Source organism: Gorilla gorilla, chromosome 5, assembly GCF_029281585.2.
Source record: "Gorilla gorilla gorilla isolate KB3781 chromosome 5, NHGRI_mGorGor1-v2.1_pri, whole genome shotgun sequence".
Classification (NCBI taxonomy): Eukaryota; Metazoa; Chordata; class Mammalia; order Primates; family Hominidae; genus Gorilla; species Gorilla gorilla.
This window is the reverse complement of record NC_073229.2, coordinates 47,312,667-47,339,133: the sequence shown is the minus strand read 5'-3', so window position 1 is coordinate 47,339,133 and position 26,467 is coordinate 47,312,667. Positions and strand designations below refer to the sequence as shown.

Sequence of the window (26,467 nt, the reverse complement as noted above, 5' to 3'; positions counted from 1 at the left end):
AGTAGCTGGGATTACAGGTGTGCATCACCACCACCGGCTAACTTTTGTATTTTTAACAGGGACAAGGTTTCGCCATATTGGCCACGCTGAGGTCGAACTTCTGACCTCAGGTGATCCGCCCCCTCCGCCTCCCAAAGTGCTGGGATTACAGGTGTGAGCCACCGCTCTCGGCCGCGTGTTTTAATCATAATACTTTGCTCTTTTTTTTTTTTTCGTAAATACTTTCCTTTTTTTTTTTTTTTTTTCGGATGAAGTTTCACTCTTGTTGCCCAGGCTGGAGTGCAGTGGCGTGATCTGGGCTCACTGCAACCTCCACCTCCCGGATTCAAGCGATTCTCCTGCCTCAGCCTCCTGAGTAGCTGGGGTTACAGGCGCCCGCCACCAAGCCTGGCTAATTTTTGTACTTTTAATAGAGACGAGGTTTCGCCATGTTGGCCAGGGTGGTCTTGAACTCCTGACTTCAGGTAATTCACCCGCCTCGACCTCCCAAAGTGCCGGAATTACAGGTGTGAGCAACCGCGCCCAGGCTTTTTTTCTTCTTCTTCTTTTAGAGTCAATTAAGACTGGGAAAGCGAAAATCCTAGCGCTAGTTGGGACCAGCAGTTATCAGTTGGTCGGAGGCTCGAAGTGGTGGTGCATGGCCAGGCTGTCTATGATTCTTAGAATGGGAAGCTTGACCTTGGCGGGCTCACCCTCTCAGCTGGGTCAAGGGGCACGTTCTCGGTGGCCTGATGACTGGGAGGGAGCGGAAGAGGGCGGGGACGGGGCGGGGCCGCGGCGCCGGGACTGCGGGTGCTCGTCCGGAGCGCTCCAGCCGCTGGTCCCCGGGATACCCTGTGCCCCTAAATCGCGGTCCACTGCGCGCGTCAGGTGAGTAGAGCGGCGGCGGGGAGTCGCGCTAGCGGTAGTAGAGGCTGATGTTGGATGTTGTCCCCACTCCTCTGACTCTTCCGCAGGCCAGGGGAGCACTGCGCCCCTAATCTTGGAGGGGCTTCCAACCTCTGGGGTCCTCCGGGGAAACGTGGGTTAGTCTGGGGTGTATCCAGGTGCCCTGTCCACTGTGGGCACTCTGGGGATTCCGGGCCGAGGAAGGGCTCCTGGCACGTGTTGAAAAAGTCGGCATCCCAGAAGGAAGATTCTGGGCAGATAGGCATCGGGGAAGGTAGTCCCAACCAATGGGACCGTTTCTGAGCACATAAGCGTATTCAGTGGGTGCTAACAAGCGCCTGCTTTGCCAGGCAACTGTGAGCAAAACCGGCTTTGTTCCCGGCCACCGGAAGCTTCGAGGCTGGGGTTCCGGATCTGGGCGCGCAATGACAAACTAAGCGCGGAGGACAGGGCCAGGAGCGCCCACCAGGGCGGCGATCTGGTGGGTAGGTGCAGGGCAATGGCTGGAAAGGGTCCCTGAAGCCCTGAGCAGAGACCAAAGGGCCGTGCGACTGCAGGAAGGCCATTTTGCTTGGCTGACAGGCGAAAAACTCACGTGGCTGGAGTAGCAGGGTTGGTGACGACAAGGGTGAATCCCACTAAGCATTGCAACTGTTTGCGGTGTGAGGGGTGAGGGGGATTCTCATCATTCTCAGAATTGCTGTGGATAAAGGGTTTTGGGTTGGAGAGAGACTGGGTGCACTCAAAGGACTGAAAGATGGCGACGACACATTCCCTCAGAGGATTTACATTCTGGAAGGGTGGGGACAGGCCCGGGTACAGATAAGCCCGCAGGCGGCCTCCGGCTCTTACAGTCGAAAGTCTGATGAGTTATGCCCAGTCTCCTTCCTCCTCCCGCCGGCATGAGGTTTGGGGCCCTGTGGATGAAGGAAGTTCATGGGAGGCAAACGTGCCTGGGCAAGCAACAGCTGCAGAGATTCAGTCCCCACGGGGGTTAGAATCCACACTTAGGGCCTCTGCCTACCGCCTCCAGCAAATGCCATCTTGAGGACTAGCGGCAGCAGTAGGTCTTCTCTGCCAGAGAACTGGAAGGCCAGGTTCTTGAGGGCACTGTTACTAACGCGTTTTTTTTTGTTGTTGTTGTTTGTTTGTTTGTTTTTGAGACGGAGTTTCACTCTCGTTTCCCTGGCTGGTGTGCAATGGCGCGATCTCCGCTCACCGCAACCTCCGCCTCCCGGGTTCAAGCGATTCTCCTGCCTTAGCCTCCCTAGTAGCTGCGATTACAGGCATGCGCCACCATGCCGGGATAATTTTGTATTTTTAGTAGAGACGAAGTCCATGTTGGTCAGGCTGGTCTCAAACTCCCGACCTCAGGTGATCAGCCCGCCTTGGCCTCCCCAGGTGTTGGGATTACAGGCTGAGCCACCGTGCCCAGCCTTATTAAGGCTGTTTTGAAGTGCAGTTGGCTGGAAAGTGGAAGAATAATCCAAGATCTGCATGCCTCATAAAAGGAGTGCGAATGGTTTTGAAAGACAGGAAAGGAAAGGGAGAGAGAAGAAAGAAAGAGAGAGGAAGAAAGGAAGGAAATCAAATTCATATCCCAGGAATACACCTTTCATGACAACATTTTGGAGATCCAATTAACTCTATTCCTCGAGGGCGTTTTTCCTTGCTGGTATTTTCAGTTCTATTAACACTTCTCAAAAAGTGAAAGGAAAAAATAGTCAACAGGGTTTTTTGGTCTTTATTCTTTTCTTTCTATCTCTAGTGAGGGAGATGTGGGTGAGTGGCTGTCAGCAGGAAAAGGTGAGAGTTCAGCTATGTTTGCATCTGAGCAGGAAATTTCCAAGGATGAGCAGGGAACTCCAGTGCTGGGCTCATTGTGAGCCCTGAATAAGTGATTGCTCTTGGGTTGTTAGCAGTATTCTTCACAAAGATCTGTGTATACAGTGGTTCCCCTTATCCACAGGTGATATGTTCCAAGAGCTCTAGTGGATACTTTGTTTTTGTTGTTGTTTGAGGCAGAATCTCGCTCTGTCACCCAGGCTGGAGTACAGTGGCAAAGTCTTGGCTCACTGCAACCTTCACCTCACGGGTTCAAGTAATTCTGCCTCAGCATCCTGAGCAGCTGGGACTACAGCGTGCCACCACGCCCAGCTAATTTTTGTATTTTCAGTAGAGACGGGGTTTCACCATGTTGGCTAGGCTGGTCTCAAATTCCTGCCCTGAAGTGATCCACCGCGCCCCACCCCAGTGGATACTTTGAAACCATGAATAGTACCAAACCCTGTATACACTATGGTTTTCTTTTTCTATACATACATAATAATGATAAAGTTTAATTTACAAATTAGGCATGGTAAGAGATTGACAACAATAACTAGTAATAAGATAGAACAATTACAGCAATATATTGTAATAAAAGTTGTATGAATGTGGTATCTCTCTCAAAATAATTTATATTGTAAATCTTAGCAACCTCAGCATATGATTATTTTTTCTTTCCTTAAGACAAGAATTTTTACCTTTTTATTTTATGGCTTCTCTTTGCATATCTGAATTTCCAGCATCTCTACTCTTGTGCTTTAGGGTCATTATTAAGTAAAATAAGGCATTCTTGAGCACAGGCAACTGCTATACTACAGTAGTCAACCTGATAACTGAGATGGCTAGCTACTAAGGAACTAATGGGCAGGTATTGTCTGCAGTGTGGATATGCTAGTCAAAGGGATGATTCACATCCTGGGCAGGCCAGAGAGAAAAGGTACAAGATTTCATCACACTACTCAGAATGTCAAGCAATTTAAAACTTAGGAATTGTTTATCTCTGGATTTTTTTTTGAGACGGAGTCTCGCTCTATGTCCCAGGCTGGAGTGCAGTGGCGCAGTCTTGGCTCATGGCAACGTCCGCCTCCAGGGTTCAAGTGATTCTCCTGCCTCAGCCTCCTGAGTTGCTGGGATTACAGATGTGTGCCACTATGCCCAGCTATTTTCTTTTTGTATTTTTAGTAGAGACAGGGTTTCACCATGTTGACCAGGCTGATCTCGAACTCCTGACCTCAGATGATCTGCCTACCTCAGCCTCCCAAAATGCTGGGATTACAGGTGTGAGCCACTGTGCCTGTCCTCTGGAATTTTTCATTTAATATTTTTGAACCATGGTTGACCATGGGTAACTGAAGCATTGGAAAACAAAACCATGATAAAGGGGAACTACTACATGTATTGAAAATCCAGATCACAGAATTGTGTGTGTGTGTGTGTGTGTGTGTGTGTTTTGGTCATGGAAGAGATCTTAGAGAGTGTCTCCTTTATTCTCACATTTCTGATGAAACCAAGTCAGAAAGAATAAAGAGACTCACTCGAGGTGATCTGTGACAGATCCTAGCCTGGTTACCCCAGCTACATGATTTCCAATGGTACTGAGTCTAACATTAACATTAGGTTTAAACATTAACTTTTGTAGATCAAGAATGTCCACTTGTCCTTGGAAAATTATTTAGCATCTCTGCATTAGGTCCTTAAGACAGGGCCAGTAATTGTTACCTCATTGCTGAGAGCATCCAGTGGCACACAGCAGGGGTTTAGTAACTGCTGGCATTCCCTGACCAAATAAGGAAGCTGTTTCTTACCCTCCCTCTTGCTGATATGTTTTGTTTTTCTCTGACCTCAGGTTTCTAGAAGCAGGGTAGAACAGAGGGCAGACACCTAGCAGGCTGGTGTTGTTACTAAACAATGGCAGCTGGTGAGCCAAGGGTGACCAGGGCCCTGAACTCTGTGGCCCCAGCTTTGAGGGAAGCAAAATTGTTCTCAATTGTGGAAGAGGAGAATTTGGACAGCAGAACAAAAAAGGAAGACAGCCTCTTGGAGCAGATACATTTGTCACAGGAAGCCACATCAAACCCTGGGGCCTTTGCTGGGCCTCTCCATCTGCCCAGTTACTGGGAGGTAGATAGCCCCAGGAAGGAATCCAGTCAGGCCTGGGCACCAGGCCAGGAGTGGATAAAGCTAGAAAGAGACACCACAGAAGAGAAGATGTTTGAACAGCTGAAGCCAATCGAACCTGTACAGAAGACGCTCCCATGGGTGGGCGAGGTAGCTGCCACCCTGCAGGAAGCCATGAAGAGAGATTGCTGGAGGGAGGCACGGGTGAAGAAGGTGAGGAGACTAAGCTAGAGAGAGGTGGGGTCCAGGTCCTGGACTCCAGGAGCTCTTTCATGCATACTCCTGCCTGCAGGTCAAATGAAATCTCAGATTGTTCCAGACTGAACGACATCCAGAAAAAGGAGCTGCAAGACCTTTCTCCATCTCCCGCACCATCCTGGCATCCTTCATGGAGTACTTCCTGAAATTTGTTAGAGTGGCAGCATTTTTTCCTTTGCTTTGCTTTCCTGTTTATATTCTGCATATCTGCATATCCTCTTTCCTCTCCCCCATGTCTTATCTTTCTCCCTTTCTCTTCACCTTTCCTTTCCTTTTTTTTTTTTTTTTTTGAGACGGAGTCTCGCTCTGTCACCCGGGCTGGAGTGCAGTGGCGCGATCTTGGCTCACTGCTACCTCTGCCTCCCGGGCTCAAGCAATTCTCCTGCCTCAGCCTCCTGAGTAGCTGGGATTACAGGCAGGCGCCACCACGCCCAGCTAATTTTTGTGTTTTTAGCAGAGACCAGGTTTCACCATATTGGTCAGGCTGGTCTCGAACTCCTGACCTTGTGATCTACCTGCCTCAGCCTCCCAAAGTGCTGGGATTACAGGCGTGAGCCACCGCGTCCGGCCTCCTTTCCTTTCTATACTTCACAGTTGCTGGCCTTGTGTCTGTCTTTTAATATTTCTCTCTTCCTTCCATGGTTTTATCTTTCTCTTAGGTTTTAATTCTCTGAATCTTGAGACTGGATGTTAATCTTGTACACACACGCACACACACACACACACACATACATATATTTATATAAACTTCTTGAGTCTCTCCTGTTCTTCCAGAAGCCAGTCACCTTTGAGGATGTGGCAGTGAATTTCAGCCAGGAAGAGTGGGACTGTCTAGATGCCAGCCAGAGGGTCCTTTACCAGGATGTTATGTCGGAAACCTTTAAGAATCTAACATCTGTGGGTAAGAGGCTGGGCTTCCCTCAGCAAGCCCCCTGTCCTAAGGGCCCTGGAACATCTGGTTTCCCTGGACAGGTAGATCAGCTTACAATTAGTTTCACTGACCCCTGGTTCTATGCTTTCCAGGTGTGAAAGATCTGAGTCACTAAGCTCAGTGGTAAAGAGAAGAAATGATAGCCTGCATGAAGGCAAAGATAACACTTGTAACATGATGATAGTGTTCTCAAAATATGCAAATTTTTCCATTCATCAAACAAATATTTACTAAGTCACTCCTGAGAACCAGGTACTTTGCTAGCAGCTGGCCTTTTAATGTCTCCTTTCCGCATCTACATGTCCCAGGTTATGGTTCTTAAACAAAGGCTACAGGAGGTAGCCTGTTGTCCCCATCAGATGTGAAGGGGCCATACCTGGGACCAACTCAACTCTTTCTCATTCCCACACATCAGCCAGAATCTTTCTGCATAAGCCAGAGCTAATCACCAAGCTTGAGCAAGAAGAGGAACAGTGGAGAGAGTTTGTCCATCTCCCAAACACAGAAGGCCTTTCAGGTAAGAATTGCCAAGCAGGGAGGAAGGGGAAAAGGGCCCAGGATAACCCCTGAAAGGATGGAGAGTTGATGGAGAGGATGAATGCTCTATAGATGCTCTCCTAGTGTACCTCTGTCCAGCCTGGTCAGACTTGGAGTTGAAAGAGAGCTTAATATCATAGGCTCAAGTCCCTTGACTTCAAGTTGAAGATCCAAGTCTCTCTCTCTCTCTTTTTTTTTTTTTTTTGAGACACAGTCTCGCTGTGTTGCCAGGCTGGAGTGCAGTGGCACAATCTTGGCTTACTGCAACCTCCACTTCCCGGGTTCAAGCAATTCTCCTGCCTCAGCCTCTCGAGTAGCTGGGACTACAGGCACGTGCCACCATGTCCAGATAATTTTTGTATTTTTAGTAGAGACAGGGTTTCACCATGTTGGCCAGGATGGTCTTGATGTCTTGACCTCAGGTTATCCATCCACCTCGGCCTCCCAAAGTGCTGGGATTACAGGCGTGAGCCACCGTGCCTGGCTGGCTGAAGATCTAAGTCTTTCAGGAGAAGTAGATGTCTTCAGTTTCTAGAGATTGAGAGATGACATGAAAGTTGCTTATGTCCATGATAGTGCTCTGATTAAAATGTTCTTTCCAAGAGAAAAGAGAAGCAAAGGAGATAGGTTTCATGCTGGGTTGGAGTAAGGGAGGCTTGTCCCTGGTAGTAAATAGTTGAGAGAGATATCAAGCCAGGCTGACTACACTTTTTGGTTTTCCAGGACAGTCCTGGTTTATACTTCTCATCCCAGCTTGATTATTAATAACACCTCTTTTCACCCTCAAGTGGCCCAGTGTTCATGATGCATTATTATGTGGGTGTCTGTGGATTGTCTATGGGAGTTTGAGCAATATTGAGAATGAGATAAGATAGATTTCAAGAAGTGTTGTAAGTTAAAATTTACATTTCTGACAGTGTTGAAAGATTCCAGTTAAATTTTTATTTGCTTCTAATTTGAAAAGCCAATTTTTTCTTTTTTTCTTCTTATTTCTAGCCTATGAGGCCCAAGGGTAAGGATGAATGTGCTGGGTGGGAGAGCAAGGGCAGAGACAAGAAGTGTGTTGGGCTGAATGGAGCGCTGTGTTGGAGTTCTTTCTCCTTCTTCTTCTTCTTCTTCTTTCTTCTTCTTCTTCTTTCTTCTTTTCTTCTTCCCCTTCTTCCCCTTTTCTTCCCCTTCTTTCTTCCCCTTCTTCCCCTTCTTCCCCTTCTTCTCCTTCTCCTTCTTCTTCTTTTTCTTTCTTTCTTTTTTTTCTTTTTGAGACAGAGTTTCACTCTAGTTGCCCAGGCAGGAGTGCAGTGGCACCATCTTGGCTCACTGCAACCTCCGCCTCCCGGGTTCGAGTGATTGTCCTGCCTCAGTCTCCCTAGTAGCTGAGATTACAGGCAGATGCCATGACGCCCAGCTAATTTTTGTATTTGTAGTAGAGACAGGGTTTCACCATGTTGGTCAGGCTGGTTTCGAACTCCTAACCTCAGGTGATCCGCTGGCCTCGGCCTCCCAAAGTGCTGGGATTACAGGTGTGAGCCACCATGCCAAGCCTCTGTTGGAGTTCTTACAGTGAATTTTGTGTTATTCTTCCTCATTCACTGTAGAAGGCAAGGAGAAAGAGCTTCGAGAACAACATCCCAGTCTGAGAGATGAGGGGACTAGTGATGACAAGGTCTTCCTTGCATGCAGAGGGGCTGGCCAGTGCCCCCTATCTGCCCCAGCTGGGTCTATGGACAGGACCCGGGTGCTTCAAGCATCCCAGGCTGGGCCACCCTTTTTTTGCCACACCTGTGGCAAATGTTTCAGCAGGCGCTCCTACCTCTATAGCCACCAGTTTGTTCACAATCCCAAGCTGACTAACAGCTGCAGTCAGTGTGGGAAGTTATTTCGGAGCCCCAAGTCCCTCAGCTATCACAGACGCATGCATCTTGGGGAGAGGCCCTTCTGTTGCACGCTCTGTGACAAGACCTACTGTGATGCTTCTGGACTAAGTCGTCACCGCCGCGTCCATCTGGGTTACCGGCCCCATTCATGCTCTGTGTGTGGGAAGAGCTTCCGGGACCAGTCTGAGCTCAAACGCCACCAGAAGATACACCAAAACCAGGAGCCAGTGGATGGAAACCAGGAGTGTACTTTGAGGATTCCAGGCACCCATGCTGAATTCCAGACACCCATCGCCAGAAGCCAGAGGTCCATCCAGGGGCTTTTGGATGTGAACCATGCACCAGTGGCCAGGTCCCAGGAACCCATATTTAGAACTGAGGGTCCTATGGCCCAGAACCAGCCATCTGTACTTAAGAACCAAGCACCTGTGACCAGGACCCAGGCACCCATCACTGGAACCTTCTGTCAGGATGCCAGATCCAACTCTCATCCAGTGAAGCCCTCAAGACTCAATGTCTTCTGTTGCCCCCACTGTCCTTTGACTTTTAGCAAGAAATCCTATCTCTCCAGACATCAGAAGGCCCACCTCACAGAGCCGCCCAACTACTGCTTCCATTGCAGCAAGTCTTTCAGCTCATTTTCCAGGCTGGTCAGACACCAGCAGACCCACTGGAAGCAGAAGAGCTACCTTTGCCCTATCTGTGACCTCTCCTTTGGGGAGAAAGAGGGCCTTATGGATCACTGGAAGGGCTATAAAGGCAAGGAACTGTGCCAGAGCAGCCACCATAAATGCCGGGTGATCCTGGGCCAGTGGCTTGGCTTCTCTCATGATGCCCCCACTATGGCTGGGGAGGAATGGAAGCATGGAGGTGATCAATCTCCCCCCAGGATCCACACCCCCAGGAGAAGAGGCCTAAGAGAGAAGGCCTGCAAAGGAGACAAAACAAAGGAGGCAGTGAGCATCTTGAAACATAAATAAATGGCCTTTCTGTCTGAGCTCTTTCTTTGTGTTTGGTTTTCCTGAGGACTGACCTCTGGGGTAATGAGGCTGGAGTAGACGGAGACAGGTGCGTGGATAAGGAAGGAAATACATAAAAGACAAGGGGTTAGAAGTGTGCTTATGAAAACTTGTATTATTATTTATTTATTTATTTATTTATTTAATGTATTTATTTTTGAGACAGAGTCTTACTCTGTCACTACAGCTAGAGTGCAGTGGCACGATCTCAGCTCACTGCAACCTCTGCCTCCTGGGTTCAAGCGATTCTCCTGCCTCAGCCTCCCGAGTAGCTGGTATTATAGGTGCCCACCACTATGCCCAGTTAATTGTTTGTATTTTTAGTAGAGATGGGGTTTCACCATGTTGGCCAGGCTGGTCTCGAACTCCTGACCTTGTGATTCGCCCGCCTCGGCCTCCCAAAGTGCTGGGATTACAGGCATGAGCCACCGCACCCGGCCAAAACTCGTATCGTTATTAATTAGCACCTAGCTTGTTTGTTTGTGTCTGACCATCAAGTAGTAATTGTTGAATAAACAGTGGATACTCTGATAGATATGAAGATAGGAGAAAAGGATGAGAGGAAGGAAAGATTCTGAGACCTGTGGAAGATGTGTAAGTAGAAGGAAAACATTCTAAAGCAGGCATGTTGCCCAGCTTTCGTTTTTGCTTCCCCAGGTCCCTAGTAGGCTGCCAAGACAAGGTGGAGCTCTGGCTAGTATTCTGTAGGTTTCTCCCCATCTCCAGGTTTGGGTTGGGGCTACTCATATCCTCACTCTTCAGCTCACTCAGCTCTCTCTTCAATGTTTTGCACTCTTCCTCTTCCTTCCCTTCACATGCCTTTCAGTTTTGCGCAATCAGGGCTGGAGTCTTGGAAGAAACAACCACCATTTGCAAAGTTACCATACTGTAATTTTCAGTGAGGAGATTCCTGGCCTCCAGTTCATGGCAGAGACCATCCTGTGTTGCTCTCCAGTACAGGTGTCCTCTGATGGAGAGAGGGGCACCTGCCTGTCCTTAGCCAGAGAGGGCTTCCAGGTGGAAGACTGGAGAGAGAAATGGAAAGAAGGGTAATAAAAATGGGAAAATGAAGGAAGAGAAAAGGTAGATGACAGAAGAAGGGAAATCAATTCTACTTGGAATTCAGAGTGTTCCTGAAAGTGCAAATTGGAATGTCCCCATAGCAAAGATGCCAGTGAGTGTGCAACTTGATGGATGAGATATACCCAAGGACCAATCCCTGGGCAACCAGGCTCTCCTCCACCCCTGCCAAGATGTGACATCACTCAGAAGGGATTTCCTAGAAGAAGGAGAAAATAACTTGAAAAACGTATGTCAGTAGTTTGTATCATAAAACCATTGAACTAAGGAGAAGAAAAGCCCTTGGGGTCATCTTGTCTCCATTCCTGACTCAATGGTTGATCTGAGAGGTGAGGCACTGGGCAGTTGCTGTGGAATGGGCAATGAGACCAGCTAGGGTTGGATTCCTGCTTAGGGGCAGTGAAGGAGGAATGGATCAGGTGGCAGATAGGAGTGCCTCCAGCTTCTCTGCCACCTGTAAATGTGTCTCTAACAGCTGGCCTCTTTGCCCTCTACCTCCCAGGAGGAGTCTTCCCTCCACCCAGGCTCTCCAGCTCCTCCTTTCCTCTGGGAATGTGATCCCTCAATAGCCCGCCTCTTCCTCTTGTTGCTTCTGTCTCCCTTTCCTGGCTTTTTATTCTCTGCTTATAACAGAGAGAAGAGAACTTACGTAGCTCTTCAAGGAATTGCCCTGAAAACAAAAAGAAACAAATATGTGATTAGTGGAAGATGAATAGCACCTTCCCCACATCCTCCCTATGGACATTTGGAGTGACCCACACTGCCCTTTCCACTGGGGAATCCCACAGATCCAGTAAGTGGTTCTCTTCACACTTTCTCAGAAGAGCCTGGGGTTGGGCATGGGGACAGAGGAATAAGGAAATCCCAGCTCCCCTAATCTTGAGTCCTGGTTCTATTCTCTTTTGGCTTCCCATTCAGAGCTGACTTGGTCCCCCACTATCTGGCGGTCTTGCCTGCTGCCCAGACACTGCACCTGCTAGTCTTCGATGTAGCCAGTTGTAGCAGATGATCAAGGCAACCAAGGGTCCAAGAACCGGCACAATTACAAACAGGGTTATCTTCCAGCAGGGCACCCTCAGAAAGTGGGGATCTGAATTGTTCACCAGAACAAACAGGGTTAACATGTGTTTCCCCTCATGCCCCACCCACCTGTCTTTTTTGGTTCCTTAACCTGGGGTCCTAGAACACCAAAGGACTCTGGGGACAAAATTCAGAGAGTCCATGAACTTGGATGAGAAAAGTACTGCCTCCTTATTTTCAATAACTGGATTTAACATTTTCTTTCATTAAAAATGTAACAACTGCCAGGTGTGGTGGCTCATGCCTGTAATCCCAACACTTTGGGAGTCTGAGACGGGTGGATCATGAGGCCAAGAGTTCAAGACCAGCCAGGCCAGCATGGTGAAACCCCATCTCTACTAAGAATGCAAAAATTAGCTGGGCGTGGTGGCACGTGCCTGTAATGCCAGCTACTCAGGAGGCTGAGGCAGGAGAATCGCTTGAACCTGGGAGGCGGAGGTTGCAATGAGCCAAGATCCTGCCCCTGCACTCCAGCCTGGGCCACAGAGCAAGACTCTTGTTGATCCCACCAACACCCATTCCCCCAAGTCTTGGAAAAAACAAAACAAACCAAAACATTTTACAACTAACCACAATATGAGCAGTACCTGTGACTTAATTACCAATGGAAGCCATAGATGTTTTCATTCCCATTAGAGTTATTGCAGAAATCTTGAAATACTGTTTATGTTTATTAGTATTTTGAAATTAAAGGTTATTGGGCTGGGCCTGGTGGCTCATGCCTGTAATCCCAGCACTTTGGAAGGCCAAGGCAGGCAGATCACCTGAGGTCAGGGGTTCAAGACCAGCCTGGCCAACATGGTGAAACCCCGTCTCTACTAAAAATACAAAAATTAGCTGGGCATGGTGGCATGCACCTGTAGTTCCAGCAACTTGGGAGGCTGAGGCAGGAGAATCGCTTGAACCCAGGAGGTGGAGGTTGCAGTGAGCCGAGATTGTGCCATTGCACTCCATCTCAAAAAAAAAAAAAAAAAGAAAGAAAGAAATTACAGGTTATTAGACTTGCTGCTACATTACTTAATGTATTACTTTGGCTAAAGAAATATTTATGGCCGGGCACGGTGGCTCATGCCTGTAATCCCAGCACTTTGGGAGGCCAAGGCGGGTGGATCACCTGAGGTCAGGAGTTCGAGGCCAGCCTGGCCAACCTGGTGAAACCTAGTCTCTACTAAAAATACAAAAATTAGCTGGGTGTGGTGGCGGGCACCTGTAATCCCAGCTACTCGGGAGGCTGAGAATCGCTTGAACCCGGGAGGCAGAGGTTTCAGTGAGCCTAGATCGCGCCATTGCACTCCAGCCTGGGCGACAAGAGCAAAACTCTGCCTCAAAAAAAAAGAAAAGAAACATTTATGTTACTATATCACAAATGTGATTATCGGTTGATAACTGTATTTTAGTACAATGATTGTTTTTGCAATCCTATGTGTTCTATTTTATGTGTATATTTAAAAACATTCTGCAAAGGGGTCCTTTAGACTTCACTGGAGTGCCAGAGAGATTCATGGTACAAAAAGGAGTTAAGACCTTTCATAGTCAAGTCCTCCAAAACAAAGATACTATTCCTCCTCTTTGGGTGTGTAAAGATGTGTGTGTGTGTGTGGTCCACACACTGGTCTAATTTCATAAATCGTAGGATAGAACTCTGTGTGCCAGGTGACAAGAGTAGAGTCACCTACAGCCTCGGGAGGAGGAGCTGTGAAGGAAGTTTGCTCAGAGAAGGTACCATCTGTGCCCTAATGACACCTTCTAGTGTCTGCAACATTTATCTAACAAATATTTGGGTGCTCTTCTGTTGCCATTATCTTTAGGCATTGGGCAATCTGCAGTGAACAAAAAGGCTAGAAACCATGTCCTTGAGGGGTCAATTCCTAGTGGGGCTTGGTGGCTTTTCTATTCCTCTATGAGGTCTTCTCTGATTAGTCATGTTGTGTACTCATGGAAACATCCTGAGTTTGTAAAGCAGAAATATAAGTACAGGTGATACAGTTGTGTCTTGTTTCTGTTTGTTTCACCTCCCCAACCAGACATCAGGTTTACGTGTAAACGATCTATTTACCTCTGTTTTGCCATTCCTGAAAAGAGAGATCATGTGCATAAGGAGTTAAACAGAATAAGATAACGTTTTTCTAAAGTAGTTAGAATAGTGCCTGGCACATAAAAACAGTACATGAGTATTTTTATTATGATTTTACCAATCCTAAATGCAAATGACTTCTTATTTAAAGAAAGAAAAGAGAAGAGAGGAAGAGACCCAACCAGGAGCCAGGGGTCCTTGTTCCCCCAGGTGACTGGAACTAGAGTGAAATACCAAGTTGACCCGGGAGGGCCTAGACATGCCGGAACTTACCAAAAGTCCGGTGGAGATTCTCTGAAAGAGAAACAAATGGAAATGGATTTAGTAGGGCACTCAAAAAGGATCTTTTATCCTGAGTCTTTGTTATTTAATTACTTAAAACTTGTTCTAGGCACGACACACCCACCGTAGAGAAAGGGAAACTGAGCGGAAAACAGGGTATTGAGAGGGAGAGACGGTCCAAGAACGGGACCATTTCCGTTATGCCAAAAAACCAAAAGGCAAGAATTGGGAGAAACGATGACTGGAACTCACCTATCTCTGCTCGAAGTTTTCCTAAAATAGAAAAAGGCAACATTTTAGTTCCTGCATGTTCTGGCTCTCGGTGGGGACCCTCCCGCACCCAGCGCCTGGGCCCCTTGTGCAGGCTATTTCTCTGCAGCCTGGAAACAACCTTAGGAGAGTAGGAAGAGCACTGGATTTAAAGCCAAGGGTTGCGGCTCTTTCTCTAGCTATAGTCTAGATACAATAGAGAATAAAGAATGAGCAATGCTCCAAGCCAGCACAAGCATCTAATACATCCCAGCTGCTCTTCGCCCCTTTTCTTGGATTCTCAGTTCACAGAGCTGCTCCAGCCCACTGCTTTGCCACTTTGTAGATCTAAAGCCACTTCCCATCTGAATGAGGAAGGAGGAGCTGAACATTTAGTGAGTAGCTAGCTACTTTGTGACTGGATTTGTAGTAGACACTTTGCATGACTTTAATCCTCCCTACAATTTAGGAGGGAGGATGTTTTCTCTATTTGACAGACAAGGCAACTGAGGCTTGGAGAATCTAAGAATTTTGCTATATAGTTCAGTACCTGAGATGGAATTGAAACCCAGGCTGCCTGACTCTAACATTCAGATTCTTTCTGCTCAGCCATGAGGGCTGAAGGCCTTTTTTCGTGTGGAAGAAGTAAACAAGCAGGCATCTGGGATGAATTCAAGGTGAGAGAAAGGACTTTGTTGTTGATCCCACCAACACCCATTCCCCCAAAACATTCCCCATACCCTCCTTGCTACTTTCTCCTCTCCTCTTAGTAACAAATGGGAGGTGGGGCATGGGGAGGAGTGAAGACTCTTCCTGCTCTGGCACTGGGGAGACACTTGGTAGGAGGAGCAGGCTCAGAATGAAAGCTCTAGGCAAAAAAGAGGAGCTTCATCAGCAGCTGGACCTGAGTCCTCAGTGTTGAATGGAGAAGGAGGAAACAATTTTCGAATGCCTACTGTGTGGTAGAGACTTTCACTTCAGTATTTTTATTCAAAACTCCTAATAGCCTAGACCTGTCTGACTTTGAAGCTCACACTCTCCCAAGTTGCATGGAGCTGCTAGGTATGATACAGAGGCCCCAGCTCTACCACTTATAAGTTATATCGGTTTGAGTAAGTCACTGAACTACTCCTGGCCTCAGTTGTATCCTCTGTAAAATGGGGTTACTATATGCCATAGTTAGCTCATAGGGAAATGCTAGGTCCGATTATTCATATGAAAGCATTCCGTAAGATGTAAAACTCCTTCATCATGGAGTTATTTTTTTTCTTTATCACTCAATAGTGAGAACTTCTGAACCCAGAAGTCACTCACAAATACATGTTAAGTGGTGTAGCTCCAAGAAGCCAGCTCATTTAAAGAAAGGATCCTGATCCACCCACCCTCTGCCCTGTACCTCTCAGTCTGTACTGCAGGCAGAGGAAGACGAGGCCAACAGTGATCTGCAGGAGGAGCACAGGCAGCACTGCGAGGAGAACCAGCACTCCAGGGCTCACCCAGTAGAAAGGATCTGAAAGGCAGGACTGACATTTGACTTTGTCCAGAGCTGAATCCCCAACACTCAGCATGGTGCCTGGGGCCCAATAAATCAGGTCAAATAAAGAAGTGAATATCATCAGGATTCAAAGAAGGTGACACAGAATTGGTCCCTGAGCTTAGCCCTGAAGGAAAAATGGTTTTTTTTTTTCCAGGAAATGCTAGTGATTTAGAATGACAAGTGGTTTAAAGTCAAGATTGTGTATTGGGTCAGGCTGGGGGAGTTTTAAGGAGCAGCTAACGGACTTAGATCGGATCCTCAAGGCTGTGGGGGTGCACTGAAGGATTCCAAGCTGAGAAGTGACCACATCAGATTTAGCACCTACAGGACTGGAGAACATAGGGAGAAATGTTAGGAGACTGTGATAACAATTAAAGTAAAAAACAACATGAACCTGAACTAGGACAGTGGTAATGGTATAGGAAGTCAGGGGATTCAAAGCTTAAATAGGGAATAAAAAATACATATTTATTTTCAGTAAACTTTAAACTGAAATTTAGTGTTTATTTTAATTATGCTTGTAGGCGATACACCACAATAATATGAAGAGAACCTTTGACTTTGTCATCAATAAAAATCACAAATATTGGCCAGGCGCGGTGGCTCACACCTGTAATCCCAGCACTTTGGGAGGCCGAGGCGGGCGGATCGCCTGAGGTTGGGAGTTCGAGACCAGCCTGATCAACACGGAGAAACCCCGTCTCTACTAAAAAATACAAAATTAGCTAGGCGTGGTGGCACATGCCAGTAATCCCAGCTACTTGAGAGACTGAGGCAGGAGAATCGCTTGAACCCAGGAGGCGGAGGTTGCAGTGAGCCGAGATCTTGCCATTGCACTCCAGCCTGGGCAACAAGAGCGAAACTCCATCTCAAAGAAAAAAAAAAGAAAAAGAAAAATCACAAATATTTTCATGTCACATTAGAAAAGTCACAGAAATCTCAAACTATCACTTATGTTCATTACTATTTTGAAATTACACTAATTAATAGGGCCACCCTAACTCTTGTTAATTTAATATTTTGATAACTGTATTTTGGTATTAATGTTTTATTTGGTGTATTTAAAACATTCTTCTGGTTAGGTGTGGTGGCTCTCCCCTGTAATCCCACCACTTTGGGAGGCCAAGGCAGGAAGATTGCTTGAGCCCAGGAGTTCTCAAGGCCAGACTGGGCAACATAATGTGAGACCCTGCCTCTATGAAAAAAAATTAAAAATTAGCTGGGCATGGTGACACAAGCCTGTGGTCTCAGCTCTTCAAGAGGCTGAGTCAGGAGGATCACTTGAGCCTGGGAGGTGGAGGCTGCAATGAGCCATGATCGTGCCACTGCAACCAATCCTGGGTGACAGAGTGAGACACTGTCTCAAAAAAAAAAAAAAAAAATTCTGAGATGGGGTCTATCAACTTCATCAGCTTGCGGAAGGTGCATGACACACAACAAAAGGTTAAGAGCCCTCTTCTAGAGCTTTTAAGAAGGTAGTTTACAGCGGGCACGGTGGCTCACACCTGTAATCCCAGCATTTTGGGAGGCCAAGGTGGGTGGATCACTTGAGGTCAGGAGTTCGAGACCGGCTTGGCCAACATGGTGAAACCCTGTCTCTACTGATAATACAAAAATTAGCCAGACATGGTGGTGCACGCCTGTAATCCCAGCTACTCGGAAGGCTGAGGGAGGAGAATTGCATGAACCTGGGAGTTGGAGGGTGCAGTGAGCCGAGATTGCACCATTGCACTCCAGCCTGGGTAACAAGAGCAAAACTCCGTCTCAGAAAAAAAAAAAAAAAAAAAAAAAAAAAGAAAAGAAAAAAGAAAAAGAAGGTAGCTTACACAGGATTCAGTAACTGAACAGATGTGCAGACCTGGAGATGTGGAGTAGGTTGAGCAATGAGGGAGGGGGACCTTCACTTCTGTGGCTCCCATCTATTTCCCATTCTAGGTCTGCTCCTCAGCATCCAAAAGCCCCACTCTAATCTCCATGTGCCATGCTGCAACTGAAGCCCTTTTCATCTTGATCTCTGCTTTAAGGGAGCTAAGTAAGGATAATGACATCAAAGGTAGGGATACATCACAGCTAATAACGTTGAACTGGTCCAGGAGGGTTGCTTAGGTATAATTACAATCCTTCAAGCTGTAGACTAAGGCTCCTGTCTATCGTTGTGTTCCCTAGGGGAAAATGCAGCTACCTTTACTTTCAAGTTCTTAATGGAAGTTACCTGTAGCAATGTGATTTAGTGAGTATGTACTTAAGGGTTTTTTTCTCCCAACCCCCCACATTTTTCCTTTCACAAATAATTAGAAAAGAGAGAAAAGCAGACATTATCAGCCTCCGGATGCAAAGCAACAAGAAGTATAGAGTATCACTGATGAATTATATTTGCCAAAGTAAATCAAACACAAATGTCATTGCACCTCCACATCTATCAGTTTACAGAAAAACACAGGGCATGGAGGACCGTATTACATAGCAACATGGGAATGTCGTCAACAAAATTCAGACCCTGGGAAACCCTAAGGGCAAAGGTCAAAAGGTGGGTCTCGTTTGAATCTCTCTAAAAGAAACCAACTGTAAGAGTATATTTATGAAACAATCAGGAAAATTTGAACACAAACTGGGTATTTGATGATATTAAGAAATTTTTGTTGAGTTTGTAAGATGTGATAATAGTATTGTGGTTATTTATTTATTTATTTATATTATTGTGTGTGGGGAGGGGGGGCTTTTTTTTTTTTTTTTTTTTTGAGACAGAGTCTCACTCTGTTGCCCCAGGCTGGAGTGCAGTGGCATGATCTCAGCTCACTGCAAGCTCCGCCTCCCGGGTTCACTCCATTCTCCTGCCTCAGCTCCCAAGTAGCTGGGACTACAGGCGCCTGCCACCATGCCAGGCTAATTTTGTTTTTGTATTTTTAGTAGAAATGGGGTTTCACCATGTTAGCTAGCATGGTCTCGATCTCTTGACCTCATGATTCGCCCTCCTTGGGCTCCCAAAGTACTGGGATTACAGGCATGAGCCACCGCACCCGGCCTATTTATTTTTTAAAAAGTGTTCTTCGCTGGGTGCAGTGGCTCACGCCTGTAATTCTAGCACTTTGGGAGGCCGAGGTGGGAGGATTGCTTGAGCCTAGGAGTTTGAGACCAGCCTGATCAACATGGTAAAACCCAGTCTCTACAAAAAATACAAAACATTAGCAGTGTGTGGTGGTGTGTGCCTGTGGTCCCAGCTACTACGTAGGCTGAGGTGGGAGGATGGCTTCTGCCCAGGAGGCAGAGGCTGCAGTGAGCAGAGATATGCCACTACACTCCAGCCTGGGTGACAGAGACAGATCCTGTCTCAAAATAAATAAAAAGAAAAAAAAGAAATGATCATGCTGCCTAGGATTTACCTCAGTAATTGAGTAGGGGAGGGTGGTAATGAGTGGGGAGCCGGTGAAGTGGGTGGTCCCTGGATTGACAAGTGCTGCAGCAAGATGGTAGGCACTTGGAGGCTCATTATAATATTATCTCTGGTTTGTATGTGGTTTTTTTTTTTTGAGATGGAGTTTTGCTCTTGTTGCCCAGGCTGGAGTGCAATGGCGCGATCTTGGCTCACCGCAACCTCTGCCTCCCGGGTTCAAGCGATTCTCCTGCCTCAGTCTCTCAAGTAGCTGGGATTACTGGCATGTGCCACCACGCCTAGCTAATTTTGTATTTTTTAGTAGAGACGGGGTTTCTCCATGTTGATCAGGCTGGTCTCGAACTCCTGACCCCAGGTGATCTGCCCGCTTCGGCCTCCCAAAGTGCTGGGATTACAGGCGTGAGCTGCCGCGCCTGGCATTTGTTTTTATTTTTCATAATGAAGAATTTAAAGAAAGGATTAGAGACAACTAGTAATAAAATCATAAAAATGACAAGAAAAAAATAAGTAAAAAAGAGAAATTAGAAACTCTTCAGAGAAAGAGCAGAGGTAGTTACACCTGAGACTTGCAATAATACCATTACTTCATCTCATTCCTAAATTTGTCTCAACTTCCTGGCTCCGAAGCCTAGACAAAGCGTCCCTTATTTACTTGTAAAACAGTTTCTTAGGCATGCAGACGAAGAGGTGGGAACAGGAGGTTGGAATGTCGATAGCAACCCAAAAGAGAACTTTCTCCCCTGAGGCAAAGTCTTTAGCTGCTTTTCTTTTTGTCTTCCTTGTTTTTTTTTTTTTTTTTTTTGAGATGGAGTTCCACTTTTCTTGCCCAGGCTGGAGTGCAATGGCACGATCTTGGCTCACTGCAACCTCCGCCTCCGGGGTTCAAGCGATTCTCCTGCCTCAGCCTCCCAGCTCGGATTACAGGAATGCGCCACCATGCCAGGCTAATTTTGTATTTTTAGTAGAGACAGGGTTTCTCCATGTTGGTCAGGCTGGTCTCGAACTCCCGACCTCAGGTGATCCACCCGCCTCGGCCTCCCAAAGTTTTGGGATTATAGGTGTGAGCCACTGCACCTGGCTTGTCTTCCTTTTTTGGTGTGGTGAAACTGAGGGAGTTTGTTGGGAGAGGCAGTTACTGAGCTAGGAAGTTGTTGAGCAGGAAGGAGAAAAATCTGCAAACTGGAGAGGATCTCACTATCAAACTTTTCAGCAAGTAGAATTTCCCCAATAAGAACAGCTGTATGAAGAACATTCTGAGACACATAAAGCTATTTCCATATCCCTGCAGGCAGTCTCTAGAAATAGTGCTTTGTTGTTCCACATACAGTGCCATCTTCTGGTCCCAGCACTGCAATGGTCACTCCCACCTCCAAGATACAATAGTGATCAATTGTCTGATGTTTGCACTGCAAGTGGGGAGGAGGAAAAGGCAGAGGATCTGACCCCCAGGCTCTCAAAGCAGTTTAGTTCCTCAATTAAATAGCAAGTAACTTTCAAAGCTCCCCCTCCATCCACTTCACCTTGTCCACATCTTAATCATCCTGCGATAGAGCAAAAAATATTCTCCAAAATCACCCATCATGCAAAACATGTTGAAAATGAAATTCTGAGGCCGGGCATCATGGCTCATGCCTGTAATCCCAGCACTTTGGGAGGCTGAGGCGAGTGGATCACCTGAGGTCAGGAGTTTGAGACCAGCCTTGCCAACCTGGTGAAACCCTGTCTCTACTAAAAATACAAAAATTAGCTGGGTGTGGTGGTGGGCACCTGTAATCCCAGCTACTCGGGAGGCTGAGGCAGGAGAATCACTTGAACCCAGGAGGCGGAGGGCACCATTGCACTCCAGCCTGGGTGACACAGCGAGACTCTGTGTCAAAAAAAAAAAAAAAAGAAAAGAAAGAAAGAAAAAAAAAAGAAATTCTGCAATTCTGCAGAATGAAATAGTGGAGGTACAGCCAAAAGGTGACATCTCCTTTCTATAATTATATTTAGACATTTGATTTACTTGCTTATTCACTAGGACCAAGCACAGGTGTGTGTGTGTGTGTGTGTGTGCTCACAAATACAGGGTTTTTTTGTTTGTTTGTTTGTTTTTTTTTTGAGACAGAGTCTCGCTGTGTCCCCCATGCTGGAGTGCAGTGGCAGAATTTCGGCTCACTGCAACCTCTGCTTCCGGGTTCACGCCATTCTCCTGCCTCAGCCTCCCGAGTAGCTGGGACTACAGGCGCCTGCTACTACGCCTGGCTAATTTTTTTTTTTTTTTTGTATTTTTAGTAGAGACGGGGTTTCACCGTTTTAGCCAGGATGGTCTCGATCTCCTGACCTTGTGATCTGCCCACCTCGGCCTCCCAAAGTGCTGGGATTACAGGCGTGAGCCACGGCGCTGGGCCCAAGGGTTTTTTTGTTTTTGTTTTTGTTTTTTTTAGAGACGGGTAGGGAGTGGGGGTGAAGGTCTTTGCTCTGTTACCCAGGCTGGAGTGCAGTGGTGCAATCATAGCTCACTGTAACTGCAAACCCCTGGGCTCAAGCCAGCCTCCCACCTCAGCCTCCTGAGTAGCTGTGAGGCAAACCACCATGCCCTAGGGTTTTGTTTTTGTTTTTGTATCCTACAGCAGCTTGCTCTTATCACTCAATAATACCTTATAGAAGGCCTCCAAACCATCTGGCCTAGTGCTAAAATAATCTTTTTAATGCCTGCATAATATTCACAGTATGGCTACCATTGTTCATTCAGTCATTACCTACTCAAAGGCCTTGATTTTGATCCCAATTTCCTTGCTACTCTGAATAATGATGCAACAGACATCCCTAAGCATGAGTTTCTGTTTATTGATGTGTACATTTTTATGGAAATCATTCCCAGGACTGAGATGTTTGGGTTGAGGGATCTCATCTCAGTTGAGAGAATAATTGTTCTTGGCCACCCAACAGTTAATACCTAATATTATATGGCACTACTCACCTTCTACTTTCAATTCCATTGCTGCCTCCTCTTGGTAAGAGTGATCTCGGAAGAAGCAGGTGAAACCTCCTTCATCTGAGAACCTTACATTCCGGATCCTGAGAGTCACCTTTCCCTCACCAATAGCATCTTTCAGCAGCTCTGTCCGGCCCCGATATTCAGGTGCCTGGTCTCCATCTTGGTCCTTGCCATTTCTGTAGAGATGAACCACCCTAGAGAAGGGGGGGCGGTACCACCCCACCTCCATGCCTGTAGCATTCTTCCCAGGAGATATGCGACATGGCAATTCCACTTCATCCCCGACCAGAGCCCGGATAGGTTGTCTTGGTCCTATCACTCTGAACTGCCCTGTCCAAGACACCAAAAGGAAGAGATTTAAGGTCAGAGGGAACCTTGGCAAGCAAGCCTGTCATGAGAAGGGCTGCTTCAAAACAGGGAAGGAAGAAGACACTCGACTTTTAAATGACATTCTAGAGCCAGGGAGTATTGCAATTGTTCTTCTTCTTCTTCTTCCTTTTTATTTATTTATTTATTTTTTGAGACAGTCTTACTCTCTGTCGCCCAGGCTGGAGTGCAGTGGTGCAATCTTGGCTCACTGCAACCTCCGCCTCCCTGCAACCTCCGCCTCCCAGGTTCAAGTGATTCTCCTGCCTCAGCCTCCTGAGTAGCTGGGATTACAGGCACCTACCGCCACACCCAGCTAATTTTTGTTTTTTTAGTAAAGATGAGGTTTCACACTGTTGGCCAGGCTGGTCTCGAACTCCTGACCTCAGGTGATCCGCCTGCCTTGGCCCCAAAGCGCTGGGATTATGGGCATAAACCACCACACCCGGCCCCAAGTTTCCTTCTTGAGAACAACAACGACAAAAAAGACTCTGGTTATAGAGATACTGTGAATGTCCTGGACAGAACATTCTAGCAATCATCTCCTCTCAGCATCTGCCCATCTTTTTGCCAGCTGTAGCCATCTCTGACTCTTCAGCCCAGCCTTTAGGTTCCCTCTTGGAATGTGGCGCAGCATCTTGAGGTTGAATCCTCCCATGGGCCTCCCTGTTAGGACTTGGCCAAATTGCTGCCTATTCTACCCTTAGAGGTTTTGCTTTTGTCACTCCATCTACTTTAACTGTCTCTCCATCACTTCTCACTATTCAGTCCTTGTTCATACCTTGTTTCCCAAATTCTCTTCTGAGCTCTTCCACCCTGGGGATGGCTCTATTTCACTCTTCCTTCCCTTGTATCTTCCACCTCACTGTGGCTCCCAGACCCTGACCCCAAAAAGTTCCTTGTTTTTTTCTATGTGGATGTGTTTCTCAAGTCAGATTCTGAGCTACTAAGAAACAAGGCTGCTTTCTCCCCTAGACCTGGAGAGTGGATGCACTGTGCCTCTGTCAGTCAGGTGGCTCCCTGAGGGTGGGAATCTTTCTGTTTATTTCTCCTCTGCACATGACAGCCGGGTTCCTTTATAAAAACCTACTGGTGCCTGATTATGCAGAGCAAAGTCTCAAACATGACAAGATATTATAATTCCACAAACATTTATTGAGATTTACTATGGACAGGCACTGCTAAGCATGTTACATATCTCATTTCATGTAATCCTGATGAGAACTCCAAGAGGTTGTTATTATTTTATCTCAATTTGAGAGGTGAAAAGACAAAGCTGGAAAGACAAGTAAGAACTAGTTCAAGGAAAGCCTTGAGTTAGTCGCATTAAGGAGTCTGGGTCAGACGCAGTGGCTCATGCCTGTAATCCCAGCACTTTGGGAGGCTGAGGAGGGCAGACCACTTGAGGTCAGGGGTTCCAGACCAGCCTGGCCAACATGGTGAAACCCCATCTCTACTAAAAATAAAAAAATTAGGCCTAGCGCAGTGGCTCACGCCTGTAATCCCAGTACTTTGGGAAGCCGAGGCGGGCGGATCAGCAGGTCAAGAGATCGAGACCATCCTGGCCAACATGTGAAACCCCGTCTGTACTAAAATACAAAAAAAAAAAAGAAAAAAGAAAAGAAAAAATTTAGCTGGGCGTGGTGGCAGGCGCCTGTAGTCTCCGCTACTTGGGAGGCCAAGGCAGGAGAATTGCTTGAACCAGGGAGGCTGAGGTTGCAGTGAGCCGAGATCATGCCACTGCACTCCAGCCTGAGCAACAGAGGGAGACTCTGTCTCAAAAAAAAAAAAGAGTCTGGACTCCATCTTGAACGCTGTAAGAACCACCCACGGAAGGTTTCTGAGGAAGGGAGGCATGTCAGCAGGTCTATGTTTTAGAAAGATAATATAGCAACTTGAGGATGATTGAAGGAGCTAAGCCCCAGGAAACTAGCCTTTCTGTTTTCAGGGTCTCCCCAGGACAGGAAAAAAATAATGTCTTACCTGCATAGCTGGAAGACACTTGGAGGAGGAGGAGGAGGAAGGAGCAGAGGCAGCTGGGCAGAGAGGGTCTCGATAAGCTTGCCATCTCTACTGCTCCTGGGGACAGAGAGCCCCCGCAGCAAGGTCAGGCCAAGTGGAGGCCCTTGGGGTGCATGTCCCCTTACTGCTGAAAAGCCCGAGGGAAGATCTTGGAGGGCAGTGCTGCCTGGGCCCTGCCTCCACTCCGGTAAGTGCTGCAGCTGTGCCCGCAGAAACAGCCCCACGTCACCCTTGCCAGGCACTCACACAAAAGGGCTACAGACTGAGGGGATGACCAGGGTTTGCCTTCCCCACCCCCCCAGAGCAATGGAGCAGAGGCTGCCTGGTACAGGGCTTTCCTCCCCCACTCCCTCCTGGAGATCCAACCTTTGAAGGGTCTTCTAGGGGCTAATCAGTGGGGCAGGATCACTTACAGGACCTTAGGAAGAGGCTTGTTCATGGAATACGTAAGGTTCCTCCAATCCACCCCAGCCCTACTGACTAGTCAAAAGAGAGAAATTATTATTGGTTCTTAAAAAAAGAAAGAAAACTTAGATTTCTTTATCCTATTTCTATTATCTCACAACTGTCATCACCAGACCATTCTTCTTGATGTCCAACCTCCCTTTCTTCTACCGCAAATCCAAACTCTGTTCTGTATGTTTGTATATGTGATAGGTCACTTGGGATTTGTTAGTTTCTTGTTCCCAAAGAATGTTTTTAGGGAAGTCATGAGATGAATGTCAGGTGTGCTCAGAGAGGCAAGGTTGGAGGAAGGGAGACCAGCAAAGGCAGCAACTAACTATGTCAGTCAACACAGGCGGAAGGGACAGAGCCAGCATACAGGACACGCTCTCCAGCCTTCACATCACTTGCCAGTTTCCTCAGTGTCACAGGGGAGAGTGAGATCTGGAATGGAAAATGACCTTTCTCTCACCTCGGGGCTCAGCTGAGAATTGCAAGTGTGAGACCAGCATTGGTAGCAGGTTCCAAAAATAGACTTCCCAATATTAAGGCAAGTATGCCTCATCAAATAAGGAAAAAAGGCCCAATTTAGAGCCGTGCTGTCCAATGCAGCAGTCACTCCCTGCATGTGGCCACTTAAAATTAATTACAATTAAATAAAATTAAAAATTTGGTTCATTGATTACACTAGCCATGTTTCAAATGCTCAATAGCACTACAGTTAGTGGTTATCTCATCAGACAACACAAATACAGAACTTTTCCATCGTCACAAAAAATTATATTGGGCAACACAAAAATTTATATTGGGCAGCAAGGGGTAGAAACACAATTGAGACATACATTTCTGCTTTTGTCCGAGATGGGCATAAGGAGCTAGAAGGACATTAAAGTCAGCTGAGTTTGGGAACTGCTTATTCTTTCACCCTGCAAGGCAGCCAGCGTTTGGACACAAGCAATGTTTGGCTACTCTTGTGCTGTGTGGTTGAAAGTCAAGATTGCAGGGGTCAGTCCCATGGAAAAAGTGGCCGCTGTGGATCTCTGGCTTTTTACCAAGTGGGGATTTTCTCCTTCAAAAACCTAAAATGTCCTGGGACACTCTTTCTCCCTGTTGCATATTCAGGTAGGAGAGTTACGCACAAGATGCTTCTGGGCAGGGTTTGGGGGTGGTAAGATGTGTGCAACTGTCCAGCACCAAGCAAGCTGTCAAAAGCTGGATGGGAGATCAGGATGAGGGTGGAGGCATGTGGGAGCAGAGAGGGTCAGGAGCCTGCCCAGCCATCACAGCCACTTTGGAGAAATCACAGCATCTCTGAAAACAACAATAAAAAATTTAACCACCTTACTGAGATATTCTATGTGCTGTGGTTCTAAGTGGTTTACTTGCATTAACACCTTTAATCCTCACAACAACAAAACAAATATCAAACTATTATCACCCATATCTTACAGGTGAGAAAAGGGAGGTACAAAAGAGGTAAAGGAACTTGCTAAAATCACACCACTAGGGA

At 46.9% G+C, this 26,467-nt stretch overlaps 2 protein-coding genes across 5 annotated transcripts; one reads left to right on the top strand and one right to left on the bottom strand.

Annotated features, from left to right (window-relative positions):
• Window positions 1–758: 758 nt before the first annotated feature.
• Window positions 759–9,514, top strand: ZFP57 (ZFP57 zinc finger protein). Of its 3 annotated transcripts, XM_004043546.4 has the most exons (5): window positions 759–870; window positions 4,562–5,046; window positions 5,866–5,992; window positions 6,438–6,539; window positions 8,155–9,514. In XM_004043546.4, exons 2-5 carry the CDS (start codon window positions 4,624–4,626, stop codon window positions 9,411–9,413), a joined length of 1,911 nt encoding a protein of 636 aa, XP_004043594.2. In that variant the 5' UTR covers window positions 759–870; window positions 4,562–4,623; the 3' UTR covers window positions 9,414–9,514. The 3 variants fall into 3 exon arrangements, with proteins under 3 accessions (XP_004043594.2, XP_030868257.1, XP_055245843.1); XM_031012397.3 differs by lacking the exon at window positions 4,562–5,046; XM_055389868.2 differs by lacking the exon at window positions 759–870 and having other exon boundaries at window positions 877–5,046.
• Window positions 9,515–9,546: 32 nt separating this feature from the next.
• On the bottom strand, window positions 9,547–24,769 carry MOG (myelin oligodendrocyte glycoprotein). Of its 2 annotated transcripts, XM_004043537.5 has the most exons (8): window positions 24,475–24,768; window positions 22,108–22,455; window positions 15,614–15,727; window positions 14,221–14,241; window positions 13,960–13,980; window positions 11,506–11,622; window positions 11,182–11,202; window positions 9,547–10,731 (listed from the first exon to the last, which is right to left on the bottom strand). In XM_004043537.5, the coding sequence occupies exons 1-8, from the start codon at window positions 24,557–24,559 to the stop codon at window positions 10,718–10,720; spliced, it is 741 nt and encodes a 246-aa protein (XP_004043585.4). In that variant the 5' UTR covers window positions 24,560–24,768; the 3' UTR covers window positions 9,547–10,717. The 2 variants fall into 2 exon arrangements, with proteins under 2 accessions (XP_004043585.4, XP_018885552.3); XM_019030007.4 differs by having other exon boundaries at window positions 9,547–11,202; window positions 24,475–24,769.
• Between the last annotated feature and the right edge of the window lie 1,698 nt (window positions 24,770–26,467).

Excerpts from the sequence above, each read along its gene's own strand:
- ZFP57 (XM_004043546.4), top strand. The coding sequence starts at position 4,624 with ATGGCAGCTGGTGAGCCAAGGGTGACCAGGGCCCTGAACTCTGTGGCC. Across the intron at positions 5,047-5,865 it reads GGGAGGCACGGGTGAAGAAG|AAGCCAGTCACCTTTGAGGA; the intron begins GTGAGGAGACTA and ends CTGTTCTTCCAG. Across the intron at positions 6,540-8,154 it reads AAACACAGAAGGCCTTTCAG|AAGGCAAGGAGAAAGAGCTT; the intron begins GTAAGAATTGCC and ends CATTCACTGTAG.
- MOG (XM_019030007.4), bottom strand. The coding sequence starts at position 24,559 with ATGGCAAGCTTATCGAGACCCTCTCTGCCCAGCTGCCTCTGCTCCTTC. Across the intron at positions 22,456-24,474 it reads AGTGTCTTCCAGCTATGCAG|GGCAGTTCAGAGTGATAGGA; the intron begins GTAAGACATTAT and ends TGTCTTGGACAG. Across the intron at positions 14,242-15,613 it reads CCTGCAGTACAGACTGAGAG|GAAAACTTCGAGCAGAGATA; the intron begins GTACAGGGCAGA and ends TTTCTATTTTAG.